Raw genomic sequence first — 16,781 nt, 5'->3', positions numbered from 1 at the left:
GGGGGGGGGGGTGGCAGGGATATTGAATAACACTGCTGGCATTTTGCTTATTATTTCACTGAATTGCTAAGTGACTCTAATCATTGAAAAACGACATAAAAGTGCTCAGCAAGAAAACTTTCTACTGCACATCCAGTCCCTGGAGTTTTATTAGAGTGGAAAGTTCACGTGCCAATGAAGGCAGAGGAGGAGAAAAAAAGATGGAGAGTGGTCAACCGACTTCACAATCCATTAGCTTCAGAAATATGCAGTGGAAATATATGGATGAAAATAAAAGAGTGAACGTGTAAGGACATTAAAAGATATTTTGTAAATCAGCTGATATATTCTGAGGTGTTAATTTGTACATCTTCATACTGAAAACATCACTTCCTGCCCAGTCACAGGTGGGCGGGGCCTAGCCTCAACCAGTCAGGCCGCACCTGAGGCCTGGTTCAGACCCAGCAAGCTACCTGTGTGTAATGACTGACCTTGTCTCCAGTCAGCTGTAGACTGGATGCATTGTTTGTGTGAGTCATGCGTAGTTCTTATAATTACTGCAGTTTCCTTTTGGAATTAACTTTTAACTGTTTGATTCAGATTTATTGGACCACCTTTGTGAAGCAAATAATGTTTTCATTTGCCTTGCAGCGACAAATCACCTGTGACAGTCGACAGGTGAGGTGGAAATCCTTCAGAGAGACATTAAACAGCTGGACGTCATTAATTAGAATACATCGTTTCTGTACCGATGCAAAGGCTCTTCAGGAAAACGCAACAACTACAGTTGCAGCCAGGTTCTAATGGTATTCATAGATATGAATATTTATTTTGGATTATCTTAATGCTTCTTTGCGCACAACAAAATGTCACTGCGAAGATTACACATGTGCAGCGATGCTTCTGATCTGCCGACATCCTGTCCTCAGGAGTTTGCTTCCTGCTTTCCCATCTAAGCGCACGGCATTAAAGACCCTTGGGAAAGTGAACAGAAGGTTTCTGGGTACAAAGTTAAATTAGAGGAATTCTTTAATCTTGTTAGATCACATGAATAAACCAAACTAATCTTTTTGAATCTCTGCACTTTGTGTTTGAATTGACTTTGATCCAGATCTGGACCGACCTGGATATTCAGCCGTCCCCTGTGAGCACCCAGGCCCATCCGCTGGTAGGAAGAGGCTTGGATCTGGCTGTCGTCGACCCGCAGGGACTCGAGGCCGAGGGGAGGACAGTCTGGGAGGAAAATGAAAAGCAATTATGAGATAAAATCTTCTTGGGGTTTTGTCTGTGCCTGTCTGGAGATGCTGATCCTTTGCAGAAACAGCTCTGGTGCTGACTGCTGAAGGGTTAAACGCTCGCTCTCTCTCTCTCTCTCCGCTTTTTTCTGAGTAAGCAAACACATGTCTGATGTAACACGAGGTCCCAGAGGTTCTGTGGAATATCTCTAATCATCCTGGGTCAGTTCAGTGGAGGGTTGGAGGCCCTCTCCTCCTCCTCCTCCTCCTCCTCCTCCTCCTCCTCCTCCTCCTCCTCCTCTGCGTGTCTGGAGGAAACTGCAGATAAGTGAATGTGTGGAGTGTTTGAATGTAATTTGAGACAAAGTTTAGGGGCCAAGAGCGTAAAGTCAAACCTTCAGCAGAGCAGCAGGAAGAGAGCTGCAGCTGCAGGGTATTTTATGGCTTTGGGAACAAGCAACAACATTCCCATCAATCTCAAACACGACTCGACCTGGCAGGTCAAAACAGCCTCGTCTGTTCTCTTCAGGTCCAGAGACATTTTCACAGCAACATCCTCAAAATTCATTTTAATTATGATGTAATATTTTTAAAAAATTTAGGATTTGATGCTTTTTTCTATTTTCTTTACATATAAATTTAAAATCTTTTGGTTCTGGACTGTTTGTCTGACAAAACAAGTTAAAAAATGAGGGTCTGGCTCATTCTTAAATTAAACTAATTCAACAAATGTGGCGAGATTTACTATAACAACATAAAAACTATTCTTTACTTCCACATATTTAAAGACCCTTTTTATTGATAAACCCCCTGTATTTCCACAAAGTTGACAAGTTGATTTTTGCGTTACGGGTTTGCACATGCTGAGCTGACCACATCAGAGTTAAATCAGAGGCTCAGTGGGTCCCTGAAGGCATCATTCATTAATTGCACTTAACTGCTCATTTAATTACCAATAATAGTTGGGTTTAATTAGCTTGAAGTCTCTGTGGCTCCTCACAGTAAAGTAAAAGTGGACCACTTGGCAGAAGTTCAGGTGGTGAAAGTGATATTTTTTCTCACCCAGTTGAGTTTTCTTATCTTCTGTCTTGCTGGCATCTCTTTTTTCTTCTTCTTCTTTGCTGTTGTTGTTGACTTCTTCGCTGTCTTTGTTTGTGTTTTGGGTCTCCAGCTGTTTCCCTGTGCCAGCGGTGGTGGATAACTTTGTCTCTGCTGTAGTTGGAGTGGCTCGGTCTCGACTCTGATCCTCCACAGTGACAGAGTTGTTCACAGTCCCGGTTGTAGCTGTGTTGTTGAATAATGAATACCTCTGGGCTGTTGCATCGTCTATTAGCGCTCCGGCTGCACCTAAAAAAACTCCCAGAAAAATCACTGCAGCCAACATGCACAATGACTTTTCCATGTTGCTCTTTGTTTGCTGCTGCAGGAGTGGTGGGGAGAAAAAAAAATTCCCCCGGCCGGTTTATGTGGAGATGACAGAGCCAGACCTCCATCCACATCCCTCCTCCTCAATCCCACCTCCCTTCCCTCACCCTCCCTCCCACAATTCCAGCTGAAGTCCCGCGAAAATCTGGGATTCAAAAAAAAAAAAAAAAATACAAAGACTTGTGCATGATTGCAGTTTACATAACGTGTGTGCAGCAGTGACCCATATATTTTTACCAGCCAGGGTAAAATGTGAAAATGTATGTGATCAATCTTAACTTTAAAAATAAAACTGAACACAAACTTCACGTTACTGCACAATTAAAAAGCAACATTTGCACAAATGGATCAAAACCTCCCTGCCAAGTGTTACCCTGTGGTACAGGGAGATTTTTAACACCTTCCCCCATGAAAGGTTACAGGCTGTTTAAGGGGAAAAGATGAGCTGTTTACGGATGTACAGTCACCCTTCCTTGATTTACAGCAGACTTAAAAAACTTACTTTTGAGGGTCTAAATTCTGATGCATGGAGCAGACTGGAGACAATGTTTTTTTTCAATCTCAAGTATTATTTTATGTATTTATATATCTTTTTAATTTTTTTTTGTTTTATTCTATTCAGTCATTTATTTTATTTTATTTTATTTTATTTTATTTATTTATTTATTTATTTATTTATTTATTTATTTATTTATTTATTTTATTTTATTTTATTTTATTTTATTTTATTTATTTTATTTTATTTATTTATTAATTTCTCTCTTTTGTTGTGTGTGTGCTATAGGGCTGTCCGGGGTGGGGGTGATGTATGTTGTTTTGTTTGTTTAAACTCAATAAAAAGTCTCTTTCAGCAAATATGTTTCAGAAGAACATCTGCTGCCTTTGCATTATTAATAAGTTTGTATTTGGACGTATTGTTTTGTTTTTCCTCCACCCCCCTCTGCTGCTCCGACCCTCTGAGAAACTTTCTTTGTCTCTTCTGTAATTCTGCCAACATCGTCTCCAGCTCCTGCTGGTAGCTCTGAGATTTCTTCAAAAGAACCCTTGTGTCGTTTCCTGAAAAACATCAAATGCAAAACAGCTGAGACAATGTTAACTTTCTTAAATAATAATATTAAAAAAAAAATGTTGATGATGTGCCAGTATCGTGTTTGTGCTGTCCTCGATCTTGTCTTATTTATTGCAGCAGCAGAACTGCGGCGCTCAAACAGATGATATTCATGTAAAGACAGAGATTACAGCAAATGGGACAAACACACTTTACAGGACACATCATCCTTTGTCTTGTTGAGTTGGATCCAAACTGGAAGCCATCACATCTGTGTTTTATTTAGGTTTTACTGGCAGGAAATAAACTCAGTTTTTACTCACTTGGCTGTCACCATCTGGTAAATTTGATGATGTTGCAAGACGACGTTACGAAAAACAAGGAGTCACAGTGTAAGCTGTATATGACTTGTTCCCCGCAGGCCTGTAAATACAGGTTGTACATGTATACGTCTGTGATGTGAAGCTTCATTTGTTTGTGTTCTGAGCTTAAAATGCTCTCAGTCTCTCTGAGAGCATTTTAATGAACCTCTCTTCAGCACAGAGTCACTTGTGCAACTCAATTCATCCACTGCCATATAGTTTAGTGGAAATGCTCCAAGTGCAGCTCCCGACTGGTTTGATGTCAGTTACTTTGTCCAAGAAATAACAGAGAGAAAGGGAGGGATTGCAATTCTAATTCATTTTAGATATAGTACGACAGGTTGAGGCAATGACATGTCAGCAAGATGTAAACACAGTACAGACCCTGCACATCTGCATGTATTAAATATCCATAGCACATGAGCACATTAAGTAAACACATCAACAGGCTTGTTTAGTTTGTTAGTGTCACAGGTTTTTCTCTTCTACAAGTCTTCAGCAAATAAATGAGGAGGAGTTGTATTTTTTTTTTAAAAACAGCCATTTTGATCCACTATGAGAAAGTAAATCAACAATTTCTGTTTGAAAAGTTTAACGTATAAACTTTTGGTGATGATCTCCTAATGGCATCAAATATAAACTATACATGAGAAGCAGCTTCCTTCTTATATGCAGATGAAACGCAGAGGGCCAGACAACTGTGCTCACCCACACGATCAGGAAATGTGCTTTTCCGTTTGGTGCTAGTCATCTCTGTCTTTGAAAAAATTGCAATGATAGCAGTGTGCGTTGAAGCCAAACAACATTACCCTGAGACATAAGTCTATCATGAGAGAGAGACTATGATTTATTTGTTTGGGTAGACAGGATGATACTCTGTTTGTGTCAGACTGAAAGCAAGTGAAAACAGTGAAACTCTGACCACAGATGGGTGATAACATGACATTTTAATGCACATGCAGGTATGACAAACATCCAGATATGTCAAAGGCCTTCTGAAACCCTTTTTCTGTTAAACGTTCTTTTTTCCTTTTGACTATCACCCGCGCACTTCTGGGCGTCATCAGATACAGTGCATCTGCTTTCTCTGATGTGACATTTAAGGATGCAGCATTTAAATTGTGCTTTATTTTCCCCTCACCCTCAGCCATACAATATCAAATCACAAGAAATACAAGAAAATTAATTGTTTATAGAAACATGTTTGCCCAATTTGAGACCTCCAAAAGACCTAAAGAGGTCAAAATATAAATTTCTAACATAGAAAGTACAACTAGAGAAAATGATAATGAACATAATCCTGTGTAACAGAAACCTATTTTCTTTCTTTTTTATACATTTAGTCATCTTATGACCCCAGAATTATTATTAATGATTAATATTATTATTAATAATAATTTATTTTTTAATTTACTTTTCATATTATTATAACGAGTACTTTTATTTTGAAATCGAGAATACCTGAACCCGATTGGCTCATTTCGATATGACGTGATACGGGAAATGGCCACGCAACCGAGCGGAATCACAACATTGCGTTTAAAGTGTCTTTACTCATCCTCCTTTCGTTTAATTTTAGTTTTTTGATTTCTTTTTTTTCCCCCATGGCGGCTAATTCAGACTGTCTTTGACGACCGGAAGTTAAGAAGAACTTAAATGTTTAGCGAGCCGTGCCGTGCCATGAAAACATGCTGCCGCTCGCTGTAGAAGCTAACCACCACCAGCAGCAGCAGCAGCAGCAGCAGCTAGCTAGCAAATGGTTTTTCGGCTGTGATGTCTGTCACCGTGCGAAGTAAGTGAAACTATGTCACTTTACACACAATATATAATTAAAAAGCTTTGTCATCGTGATACGTTATTACAGAATCTACCTCACGTGCTTCTCCAGCTGTGATTAGTGGCTGAAATGTGACTCTAAAGCGGGAATTCACAGCTAAATAACGGCCTGGTTGCTCATTCAGGAGTGCTGTGGTGCAATCTGAGAAGCCTAAATTGTTGTGTGGGTGTGTGTGTGTGTGTGTGTGTGTGTGTGTGTGTGTGTGTGTGTGTGTGTTTCAGATGACAAGAAGACGAGCTAGAATAGTAGTGAAACTGCTGGAAACCTGTGTCCCGTACGTGTAGCCAACAGCATGTGACACAGGAGCTCTCTGCTAAAGTTGGTTTTAATCAAGATGCCTCGCCTGGAAGAGGTGGCCAACGTTGCCCTCAGGGTGCCGAGCATACTGGTGCTGGACCTGCTCTATAAATGTGACATTGAAGGTTTAACAGAGCATCTCAAGGCCAAAAATGAAGACATGCTCTTCAAATACAAATATGTCATCTGGAACATGTACTACCTTGGTAAGTGACCTAATAAGATAACTGACTTTCAGCAGCTGTAGGTAAAAAAAAAAAAGATCAAAAATGAGGTGAACTTCGCTTAAATTAAAATTGAATTAAGTCTGTATTACAAAGTGAACAGTAAGAAAATGTGCAATAATGAAGTATACAGTCACATTTTTAGTTCCTCAGTGCTTCAGCGCGTTCACTTTGAAATAAGATACCTGACACTACATTCAAGCCTGAGTAGGTTTACATCAATAGTGAGAGAGCTGTGTGGGAGATAAAGCCATTTTCACACAACCTTTATAGCCCCAAGTTTAGGGGTTCAGAAGTAACTGGACAGATAGACATTAAAATCAAAAACAAAATCCATTGTCCTTTACCCCTGAACATCTGTCACCTTCAGCTCTCGCTTGATCCTCAGCTTAAAAAGTTGAATACTGACTCTAAAATGTCAAATGTCTGCAGAGATTTCTTACACAACTTCACCTTCTTCCAGGCTGCATGAAAGAAGGGTCAACACTCCAGTAACAGTTGAACTATAAAAGAGAAACTTTATATGTGAGATGCTCTTGCAAAGCGCCTGATAAGAAAAGTCAGCATTGCAATAATTTATTATAGCTGTTTCAAAACTGCTAAATACAGCAGATCGTGTGGTGACAAGGGATGGATGTGAATCTACCTTGTGTGCATCTTTTTTTATTCTTGGCTTCAGGAAACACAGAAACCATAACACGAGTTTTCTCCTTTTCCTCCAGGTCATCTGATAAACGTGGTGGTGTTGGCTTTGCCATTGAGACACATTGTGACGCTCTACCTCCATATCCTCGCTGCCCTCCTCCTCTACATGGGGCATCAGATTTCGAAGTGAGATATCATCCTACTACTATTCTACTACTACTATACTTTCTGCTCTTATTGCACCAGGATCATTATTCTTTCCTGACAAAGCCTGATTGTAATCACAGTGCTTCTCTCTGTTTACCTAGAAGACTTCAGCCTGAGGATTTATTTTAAGAGGCGCTGTTCCTCTTGTTGAGGACACTGTTGTTTCCTGCTCACCATCTTGTAAATTTGTCTTGTAACCTGAGAACAATGTGGGAGAACGCTTAAGGCTTGATACCATAAAGAAGACCAAACCTGACCTAAATTAATAAATAAACTCTTCGAAACAAGAAATAAACAAATTTTATTAGTTAAAAATGCAAAAAAAGAAGAGATATTCCCATAATTTGTCACCTCAGGATTATATTTTTCTCTCAAATGATTGTGCATCAACTCTTTTATTACACAATCCACTAATTTATGCGTTTTCTCAAATTAGCTCAGCATATAATCTATTTAATTATTCATTTCATTAGATATATTTCATGCTGGTTCCTGCATTTGCCCTCCTATCAAATATACGGTCTGAATAACAGCTGCGTAGTAACTCCCAAAAACAAACAAACAAACAAACAAACAAACATTAGCAAATTGCAGCACAAGATCAGACGTCAGGCAGCTCTGCATTGCTGTTTGTTATTAGGATGACATGTGTTTCCTAAAATAAACAATATACAGTGAACATTTATTCTTAAAAAACATTTTTTTTCTGTTTGTTTTACAGGGATTATGTTCGTGAAGAGCTGCATTATGGATATGAAGGAGCAGTGTACCTTGACTCTCTGTCCTTCAACAGATTTGTCTCTGCAATGACGAGTGAGTCATTTAGGTTTATATTCATATATTATTTTTGTTTGCCAATTTTTAGATAGTCCCATGAAGTTTGCATTTCATAGAGTGTAACTATAAATAAGATAATCTAGTTCCTTATCTCAAAGATCTGCCCCTGTCTGAACTTTAGGGGTGGAAAAATGATCCAGTAATAGATATTCTGTTTTAGCTTGTTCAGGTCTTATAACTATATCATGTTTCTGAGAGAAATATTCAAACACAAGACTCTCTGCGTCATTTTATACCCATTACCCCAATTTTAGTTTGTACTCACTTCCCTACTTCTGAGGTTAGTGAGGGTGAAGACGTTAAAGGACCGAGCTGGCGACGTTCTGAATCCAGGACGTGATGCATTTATTGTTGTTTTATTCATTGGATTTGTTGACAGAAATAAAAAATATAGGAAATCGCCTTTAAGAATCCAGATAAATGCTGTATTTGACAAAGACTGTGAAATAGAGCCATGTTTGTGATGCTGAAATATATAATTTCACATAAATGTAGTCAAAAACTGTCACCTAATATATATGATAGCTGATATCATGTTAATACAATCTGTGTGTGGGATCACAACATCTGGCTCGGGTGGTAAACATGCGAAGCTCTACAGCTGTGGTCATTTTATTTCCTGCTCAGGTCAGATTATTCTCAGCACGCTGTGTGCCTTCCTGATGAAGACCAGAAAGGTGTGGTTGTTCTCCGCTCACATGCTCCCCCTGCTGGCCAGACTCTGCGCTGCTCCTCACGCCACGCTGCTAACCGTCAACACTTTCTCCATGGGACTGACCGGCTCGGGGATCGCCATGTTCCTCCTCTCAAATCTGTTCGTGCCATATCGTCTCGCGAGGGCTGCCTATTCCGAGCTGCTTCAGGTGGAGGTACTCTTATTCTGAAATCCTTATTTTCACACTGCAGTGTGTTTTGTCTGAAGAGGTTGTGAATGATTTAAAGCTTAAGCTTTTATGCAAGCTGTATTTTGACTATTGTGTAGCATTAATTAGGATTGTTCATTTGTTTTCTTCTTCATTTTATTTGACATTTTTACTTGTTTAGAAATATTCCCTCTCCTCTTACAAGACTTGTGGAAGTATCTGCAGGTTTAAAATGAGTTTAAGTGAAGGTATCATCAATAAACCAAAGCTAGATTTCATGCAGGTTTGTTTTCTGTAGTTTTATGTTTATTATATCACTTGAAAATGTTTGTTTTTTGACTCCTGAGTCACAGGATTTTCACATGTATCCTCACATGTCTCTGTCGTTAATGGTTGAGTGCACTGTGTGTCCTGTTTTCACACTCTCCTGTCCTTTCAGGTGATCGAACTGTACAGACTTCTGGCTGTGGGAATCTCTCTGTGGAACCAGTTTGCCGTCCCACTGCTCTTCAGTGTCTTCTGGTTTGTTCTGTTCGTCGTCCAGCTCTGCTCAGACGCCATGTCTGGCACCTCGGCGGCCCATCAGGGAATCATGTTGTTCCTGCTCACAAGGTGTGATGCGATGATGTGGATTTTACAGTTATTCCTTCGTGTGTGTTTCTACCATAAATTACACATGTTGGGTTTTTTTTTTTTGTTTTTTTAATAAGCTGATTTATTTGCAGTGTTTCTGAATGTTGTGCCACACCGTACTCTCTTCTGGGTCTGACCTTCGTGGTGTCCTATCTGGCTCTCGGGCTGCTCAACCTATGCAAGTTCTACCTGGGAGGTTACGCAGCTGTTCAGAATGAGAATGTCATGCACAGGTGAGATGTTCTCACTTTTATACTGTCATCATTATACTGTCACTTTTTGGCCACGTGTGTTTATATATGTATGTTTATATTGGAGACATGTGTTACATAAATATATATCCATCCCAAAGTCTGTCAATATATGTTGATATTATAAACAGTAGAGACCAAAGTGGAGTCCGAGACGACTTTCCCAGAATGGGAAAACAGACAGGTTTAAAATGAATTAGAAAAAAGGAATTTTTATATGTATGTTGTTTTAAAGAACTTTATTTTTTTTATAAATGCAACATCTTACACTATACACATTCATCATATGGATATTTTTTAATATATGTAAATAAACACATTTTACTATGAGTATTTCGTCTGTTATAAACTTATATATAAACTTATATCTTCATATCCAGAGGATGTATATCACTCATGGAAATCTCCCAAAAATGTTGGTCCATAATATTCAACATCATAACAACACAGAGGCCAAATAATACGTCCTCAGCACTTTTTATTTGACTGAAAACGATGAAACATTCAGGACTGAACTGAAAGCTCAACCTTTCTTTTGTTTGATCACTTGTCGATTCACCATCTATTTCCTTTTAATCCTTCCTGTTGCTAACCAGCTATCCATTCTGATACGATGATCAATAAAGTATTATCAATGTTTTTAAAAATCATTTCATTTAAAACATTTAATTTAACATTATTTATATGAACATATTTTTTTTGTGTACGTTTTCACCAAAATTGTGCTGTTCTGCAAATGATCTGTCGGCCCACTTGCAATACCTCCGCTGTCCACCAGTGGGCCCCGGCCCAGAGGTCGGGAACCTCTAGGTGATTTCCAAAGAGAAATTACTCATAACTGTGCTGTTGGGCAGGTTTGTGTGTGTGTGTGTGAGTGTGTGTGTGTGTGTGTGTGGGTGTGTGTGTGTGTGTGTGTGGGTGTGTGTACTTTGGCAGTTATTTTAAGTATTTTGGCAAGTGTTTATACGTCTGTGGACAGACCTTGTGACCACGATAGTGACGTGCAAGATACAGACATGAAACTTCACAGGTGTGTAATTGAGATGAAAATAAAGGCTGGGTGTGGTCCGACCCATTAGTAGTCATCTAATAACCACTGAGTCTCATGGGTCAGAACGTCAGCATGTTGTCGGGTGTTGTGGCTGGTGAGATCCCAAGATGGTCTCTAGTTTTCATTACTGCTGATTATTTTAATGATTCATCAATTAATTGTTTGGTTTTAAAAATATCATTAAATTGTTAAAAAAAAAATGTCCTGCACAATTTCCAAAATCGAAGAGTTTGTTTTATCTAAAGTCAAACAAAAACCAAAACTCAACAATATTCAGTTTCGTATCACGTTAGACAAAGGAAAGCAGGAAATGCAGTAGAAGTGATTGTTATTTTAATTCTGTCCAGATAAACATTTTGATTATAAGAGATCTGGACAGAGAAACATTATTTGTCAGAGATAAACCTACTAAAGTCATTCAGTTACAAAGAGAGAAATATGCAGACATATAAACATAGAATAATAAATAATAATAACAAGAAAATAAAAAAATAGATAAAATAATGGAGAGTGTTCATTGACTCGGATGTAGAGAGTTTTGCTTGTAGTGGTGTGTTATTTCTTCTTGTGTCGTCTTGCTGAGATGACCATCTGCGCCTGAAGTGAAGGTGCTGCTCTGTTAAGACTTAACCTCAGTTCTTTATCTTCTTCCTCAGAGGCGTGACTGAGGGCGTCACTCTGCTCCTGCTCGCCCTCCAGACGGGTCTGTTAGATATGCAGGCGCTGCAGCGCACCTTCCTCCTCAGCATCATCCTCTTCATCGTGGTCACTTCCACGCTGCAGTCAATGATCGAAATCACAGATCCAATCATTCTAGCTTTGGGTGCATCCCGCAACAGGTAACGACAACAAGAGGGAGTTTTGTTTTATTTTATTTTGGTGGAAGTAAAACGCTCACTTCTGTTTCCTCTGAACGTTTAGGAGTCTGTGGAAACACTTCCGTGGCCTCAGCATGTGTCTGCTCCTGCTGGTTTTCCCAGTGTTCATGGCTTATAAAATCTCCCAGTTCTTCCACATGGACTTCTGGCTCCTTATACTGGTTTCCAGTTGCATGCTGACTTCCCTTCAGGTAGGAGGAGGGACTTTGTGCGTCCGTCATGTGAAATGTGGAAGAAAGGAAGCCGGATTACTCTTAATTTATTCTTAGATTTAAAATCTGAAAAATTAAGTGACTGACTAAATAAATATGGAATTAAATTAAAACATGGTTAAAATAAAATAACTGAGTTATGAGAAACTGATATTCATTTACATGCTTTATATTTTAAATCATTGGTATTTTCTATTTTGACATCAATTTGAACATTTGACAGATTAATTGATTCGTAGATCAACAGAAAATGAATCAGAAATGACTTTGATAATTGAATAATCAGAGCTACTCTGTGTAGAGTTGCAGTATTCCTGACTGTAGTTGCCCCCCAGTGGTCGTATTAAATATTACACTGAAACAGATGCAGTGCAACTCACACACCAATACTGTCTCATTTTTCTACACACAGAAATACTTTTCTTGGGGTCCAACATTACAATATTAGTTACAACATTAACGTCCAACAATATAATTACCCCTAAACCATACATATACAAAATAAGAACAATTTAAATTGACATGTAAAACAATAGAACAACTTATCAAAACTTTCTTATTGGGGGGAAAAAAAATGACTTGTTTATTTTCAGGTCAGTCTCAACACAATATTTTCAAGTACAAACAATTGGGACGTAAGTAATAAAGATGTTTATCTGATAGTAAATAAATATATGGAGGGAAGACCTTGAAACGGATATAACACTGGAGGACTGACGGAGGTGAAGGGGCATTGTTTCATTGTGTGCAGGAAGATGAAACTCTTTTGGGAAGAGGAAAGAGACACAGAGAAGAGCTTTTAAAAAGGCGTTCCAGTGGATCCTGGGTTTTTGTTCTCACAACATCATAACCTTATTAAAGGAGAACAAAGAATAATAACTCTTTGTCTTCTACAAGCCAAAAGATTCATTGCAGTGTTTTGGACAAAGACCAACTGACCATGTATCAAACAATGGGCCGGGCAGATGCTATTAACTTCCAGAGGGGAAACAGGATGTCTGAAAAGGTTTAAGGCTTTTGTGTGAGTGTGTGGATTTGATAGACGATGAGGAGGAATGAGCGTCGGTGTATGTCACTATTTATGTGCAGTTTGATGAAATATTATTTCCTGATCACGTTCACAGTTACACACATTCATACCTGGGAGCTGCCTCTCTAAAAAATAAGGCTCCCACTTAAACCAATTCAAATATGTTGTATCAGGATTTATTGAGGGTCAGAAAATGTTTTCTGATTTAGCGTCTGTGCTTTGATTAACAGCATCAGCAGTTTTTTTGTATTTATTTTTATGCACAAGGCAAAAATTTAATAGGAATATTGTTTAAAAATGAAGTTGTTTGTCATATTTTCCAGGTTACAGGCACAATGCTGATCTACTCCCTCTTCATGGTGGAGCTGTTTCGCAGCGACCCGATTGAGAGTCTGGATGAAGTGATCTACTGGGTGAACGCCGTCAGCAGGGTGCTGGAGTTCGTGGTGGCGCTCTGCGTGGTGGCTTACGGCACCTGGGAGTCGCTGTTCGGGGAGTGGAGCTGGATGGGCGCCTCCGTCATTATCATCCACTCTTACTTCAACGTTTGGCTCAGAGGTCAGTCCGGCTGGAGGAGCTTCCTGCTCAGACAGGAAGCAGCTAAGAAGATCAACTCGCTCCCCAAAGCCACGGCTCAGCAGCTGCAGCAGCACAACGACGTCTGCTCCATTTGCTTCCAGGTCAGTCACTCTCTCGTGGGCACGGCATTGGACGCTTGTGGACTGAATCCAAAGCTGGGAATAGTTTATAAAAATATAAAAAATCATTATAATTACACAATTAATGAAAAACTGCTTTGTTAAAATAATTATTTTAATCATATAGAACTTTTCAAAAACAAAGAACAGTTTTAACAGTATCACAGAGAATAAAAAGTAAATCCTGAAAGCAAACGAATAACATTGATGATGATTATTATTATTATTATTATTATTATTATATAATGATTATTATACAAAAAAATCCAATCACTGTGAAAACACCAATAATCACACGTACAATATCAGCAGCCAGGTATATAATTAAAAATATAGTGATACATGGTATTACCCAGCTCTGCGTGCACGTGGCAGACACATGACAGACACTACTGCATATATGTAATACTTAACATGCACCTTTTTAAAACATGTTGTTCCTGCTTTTCCAGTTTAGCCACACCTCTCCTTTTACTGGTCAGGTATGAATCTTTGGCCCTCAGCCATAGTTTCTGTTGAAGCTAAAAATTGTCTCTTCCTTTTCCTTAATGACGATGATTAGTTTGTTGTCAAGGAAGCAGCTACAGAAAATTTTGATAATATAACAAACTGGTTAAAGAGCTTTAGAATAAGAGTTCAGTGATTCACGTTACAGCAGCACAGAGACAAGATGAGAGGCAAGAAAACAGATTAAAAAACTCAATGACTGATATGGATAAAAAAAAAAAAAAGATATTAATTCATAATACATATATTATAATACCTAATGTTTACACATGTGATTTGTGTAAATATTTGTAAAGTAAAATAGCGAACATATGGCAGCCACAATGTTTGAACTATATAATATGTAATTTATGTATGAATGAAAAGTACAATCATGATATATGTAGTAATATGATAAAGGTTAATAATGACGGGTATAATGCAGTACATATAATATAAACACACAATACAGTAATAATATTATTATAATGTGATGTGTGTTATATAATGCAATGCTAAATAAAATAGTAATATACAGGGTATCTGCCGGACATAGAAGGTATTTAACAGCCTTAAAGAGCCTTCATTAAATACATACTTAATCCTCATTATAGATTTTTATTTATTTATTTTTTGCTTGGCATAAGGAGCAGCTGTTCTTCTAGAATATTTCTGGATGTGATTCTGGGCTAAATAAATAATAGATATATTCTTACTTCTTGTACTACTGCTTCCACAGCATTAATGTTTCAGGTAATAAACAGTGACGACAAGGTGCAGGTGCTTGTTACAGTGTTCAACACGAAACCAAATACTGATCAAGTCAAATAATGTCTCTTTCCACAGGAAATGAGCTCTGCTGTGATCACCTCCTGTAGACATTTCTTCCATGGCAACTGCCTCCGCAAGTGGCTGTATGTGCAGGACACCTGCCCCATGTGCCACCAAACAGTCAGACCCGCCCCACAAGGTCACAGCGAGGCTTCGGGTGACGCTCCAGCAGAGAGATACGCAGGACCAGATCCGGCCGCACAGGAGGGGAATCAAATCCAGGACAATGGTGCACACCAAGAGACGCAGATCGACGATGTGACTCCCGATCCCAGCGAGCAGGAGAAGGAGCGGGAAAGCTCTGAGGATGGAGCTTGTGGGACAGATGATGGAGACCAGCCAGATGAACTTCACACGAAGGCCGCTCAGGGTCTTGGTTTCAGCTCCAGTGGAGACTTTGTTGGATTTGTCCACCCGGCGTCAAGCTGCTCTTCAGGGGCCATTTCTAGTTCCCCTGTGCTGCTGGGAAAAACTTCTCCTAATATGCACAACCCAGGTGAGGAAAGTGGTAACGACTCATTACCGCCATCCACGCCTAATAATGTGAATACAATGAAGGACCAATCCGACTCTGAAGGAGCGGGACTTGAAGACGGTGCTACTTTCTGTCTTAGAGTGCCACAGAACAACGGCGAACATGACAGCTGTGATGGGAAACATAAATCATGGAACAGCTTTGATTCGCCAGAATCAAACAATGCTGATCAAACTCCTGAGGCTGTCTCACGTGGTGCAGGCCGTGTCTGTAGCCAAACATTTGTCGAATCATGTAATGAAAACTCAGAAGTATTAGACTGCATTGAGGATCCTCAAAGTCATAAACGTAATAATACATATTCAGACTTGGACCTGGAACCTGTCCCACAGTCGTCCCGGCTGTCCTCCGCTGTGGACGCCCCCTTCTCTTGCATAAGCACAGACAACAGTGACTGACTGCCCTGCATCAGTGCCTTGAAGGATGAAAAAGGGTGACCCCTCCATAATGGAGAATTTAACACATTTGCCTTCTCTCTGTGAACCAATAGAAAAAAAATGTTATCTTTTACCAGACAGTGTATTGAATGTGATTCAGTTTAGCAACTGGATTGATTATGGAGAGTAAATTGTCTTGGGTTAAAGTGACACCCTTATTGTACAACTGTAAAAAAAAATAAAAATTGTAAAACAGATTATCCTTCATAGAAATCACGTGTAACTACAAGGCAATTACCTTGCGTCAATATTTACCAAATTCTTGCAGGTTACAAGTACAAATGTTTACTTAGAGAAATCGAACGGCGTTTGATTTACTTTCATTTCATTACCTTTCCTGTATCCTTCTAGTTTTTATGTTCAGCATTTATGTGTGGTTCAGCAGCAGAATCAAACTTTTGTACTGCAGAGCCTCTCTGTCTGTCTCAGAGTATTAACTTACTTTCTTTCTTTCTTTTTTTTTTACTGTGGACTCTATATTAATAAAATGATGACTGGTGCACAGTGAGGCTGACATTGTGTGTCAGATTTGTGAAGTCTGAACAGAACAGTACTATTGTAGTGTTCAGCTATGACAATCCAGAAGAAACTGTTGGCTGATATGTTGATTTGTAGATAATAGTATAAATAAACTAAATAAAAGAATTCTACAACACTGTATAATTTCATAATCATCTACAGTAAAGTATCATAATCATCACAAATGCTCTAAATAGTATTTCTCTTGTATGTGTTAAAGTTTCTCAAAACAACTCTTTTCAAATCATCTTTTTAAAAATT

General features: G+C 38.9%; 2 protein-coding genes across 3 annotated transcripts in view; one reads left to right on the top strand and one right to left on the bottom strand.

Annotated features, from left to right (window-relative positions):
- Window positions 1-2,651, bottom strand: part of cpxm1a (carboxypeptidase X (M14 family), member 1a) — a 10,691-nt gene extending 8,040 nt beyond the window's left edge. The window contains exons 1-2 of the mRNA XM_023430377.2: window positions 2,277-2,651; window positions 1,103-1,212 (exon numbers count right to left, since the gene is read on the bottom strand). Coding sequence (XP_023286145.1) covers window positions 1,103-1,212; window positions 2,277-2,616 — 450 coding nt within the window. The 5' untranslated portion in view covers window positions 2,617-2,651. The remainder of the gene's footprint in view (window positions 1-1,102; window positions 1,213-2,276) is intronic.
- Window positions 2,652-5,555: 2,904 nt separating this feature from the next.
- LOC111672803 (RING finger protein 145) lies at window positions 5,556-16,664 on the top strand. Of its 2 annotated transcripts, none has more exons than XM_087169641.1 (11): window positions 5,556-5,841; window positions 6,108-6,389; window positions 7,130-7,238; window positions 7,981-8,072; window positions 8,724-8,959; window positions 9,399-9,571; window positions 9,685-9,825; window positions 11,551-11,733; window positions 11,816-11,963; window positions 13,338-13,694; window positions 15,045-16,664. In XM_087169641.1, exons 2-11 carry the CDS (start codon window positions 6,221-6,223, stop codon window positions 15,960-15,962), a joined length of 2,526 nt encoding a protein of 841 aa, XP_087025767.1. In that variant the 5' UTR covers window positions 5,556-5,841; window positions 6,108-6,220; the 3' UTR covers window positions 15,963-16,664. The 2 variants fall into 2 exon arrangements, with proteins under 2 accessions (XP_087025767.1, XP_023286132.1); XM_023430364.2 differs by having other exon boundaries at window positions 8,724-8,965.
- The last annotated feature ends 117 nt before the right edge of the window (window positions 16,665-16,781 follow it).

Source organism: Seriola lalandi, unplaced genomic scaffold, assembly GCF_002814215.2.
Source record: "Seriola lalandi dorsalis isolate HSWRI2012SDOR001 ecotype SW California unplaced genomic scaffold, Sedor1 jcf7180002054902, whole genome shotgun sequence".
Taxonomy (NCBI): Eukaryota; Metazoa; Chordata; class Actinopteri; order Carangiformes; family Carangidae; genus Seriola; species Seriola lalandi.
This window is presented reverse-complemented; position numbering and strand designations above follow the sequence as displayed.

What these genes read in the sequence shown, in the direction of transcription:
- LOC111672803 (XM_023430364.2), top strand. Translation starts at nt 6,221, where the DNA reads ATGCCTCGCCTGGAAGAGGTGGCCAACGTTGCCCTCAGGGTGCCGAGC. An exon ending in ATGGGGCATCAGATTTCGAA is followed by an intron (nt 7,239 to 7,980) that starts GTGAGATATCAT and finishes TTTGTTTTACAG; the next exon opens with GGATTATGTTCGTGAAGAGC. An exon ending in GCATGCTGACTTCCCTTCAG is followed by an intron (nt 11,964 to 13,337) that starts GTAGGAGGAGGG and finishes CATATTTTCCAG; the next exon opens with GTTACAGGCACAATGCTGAT.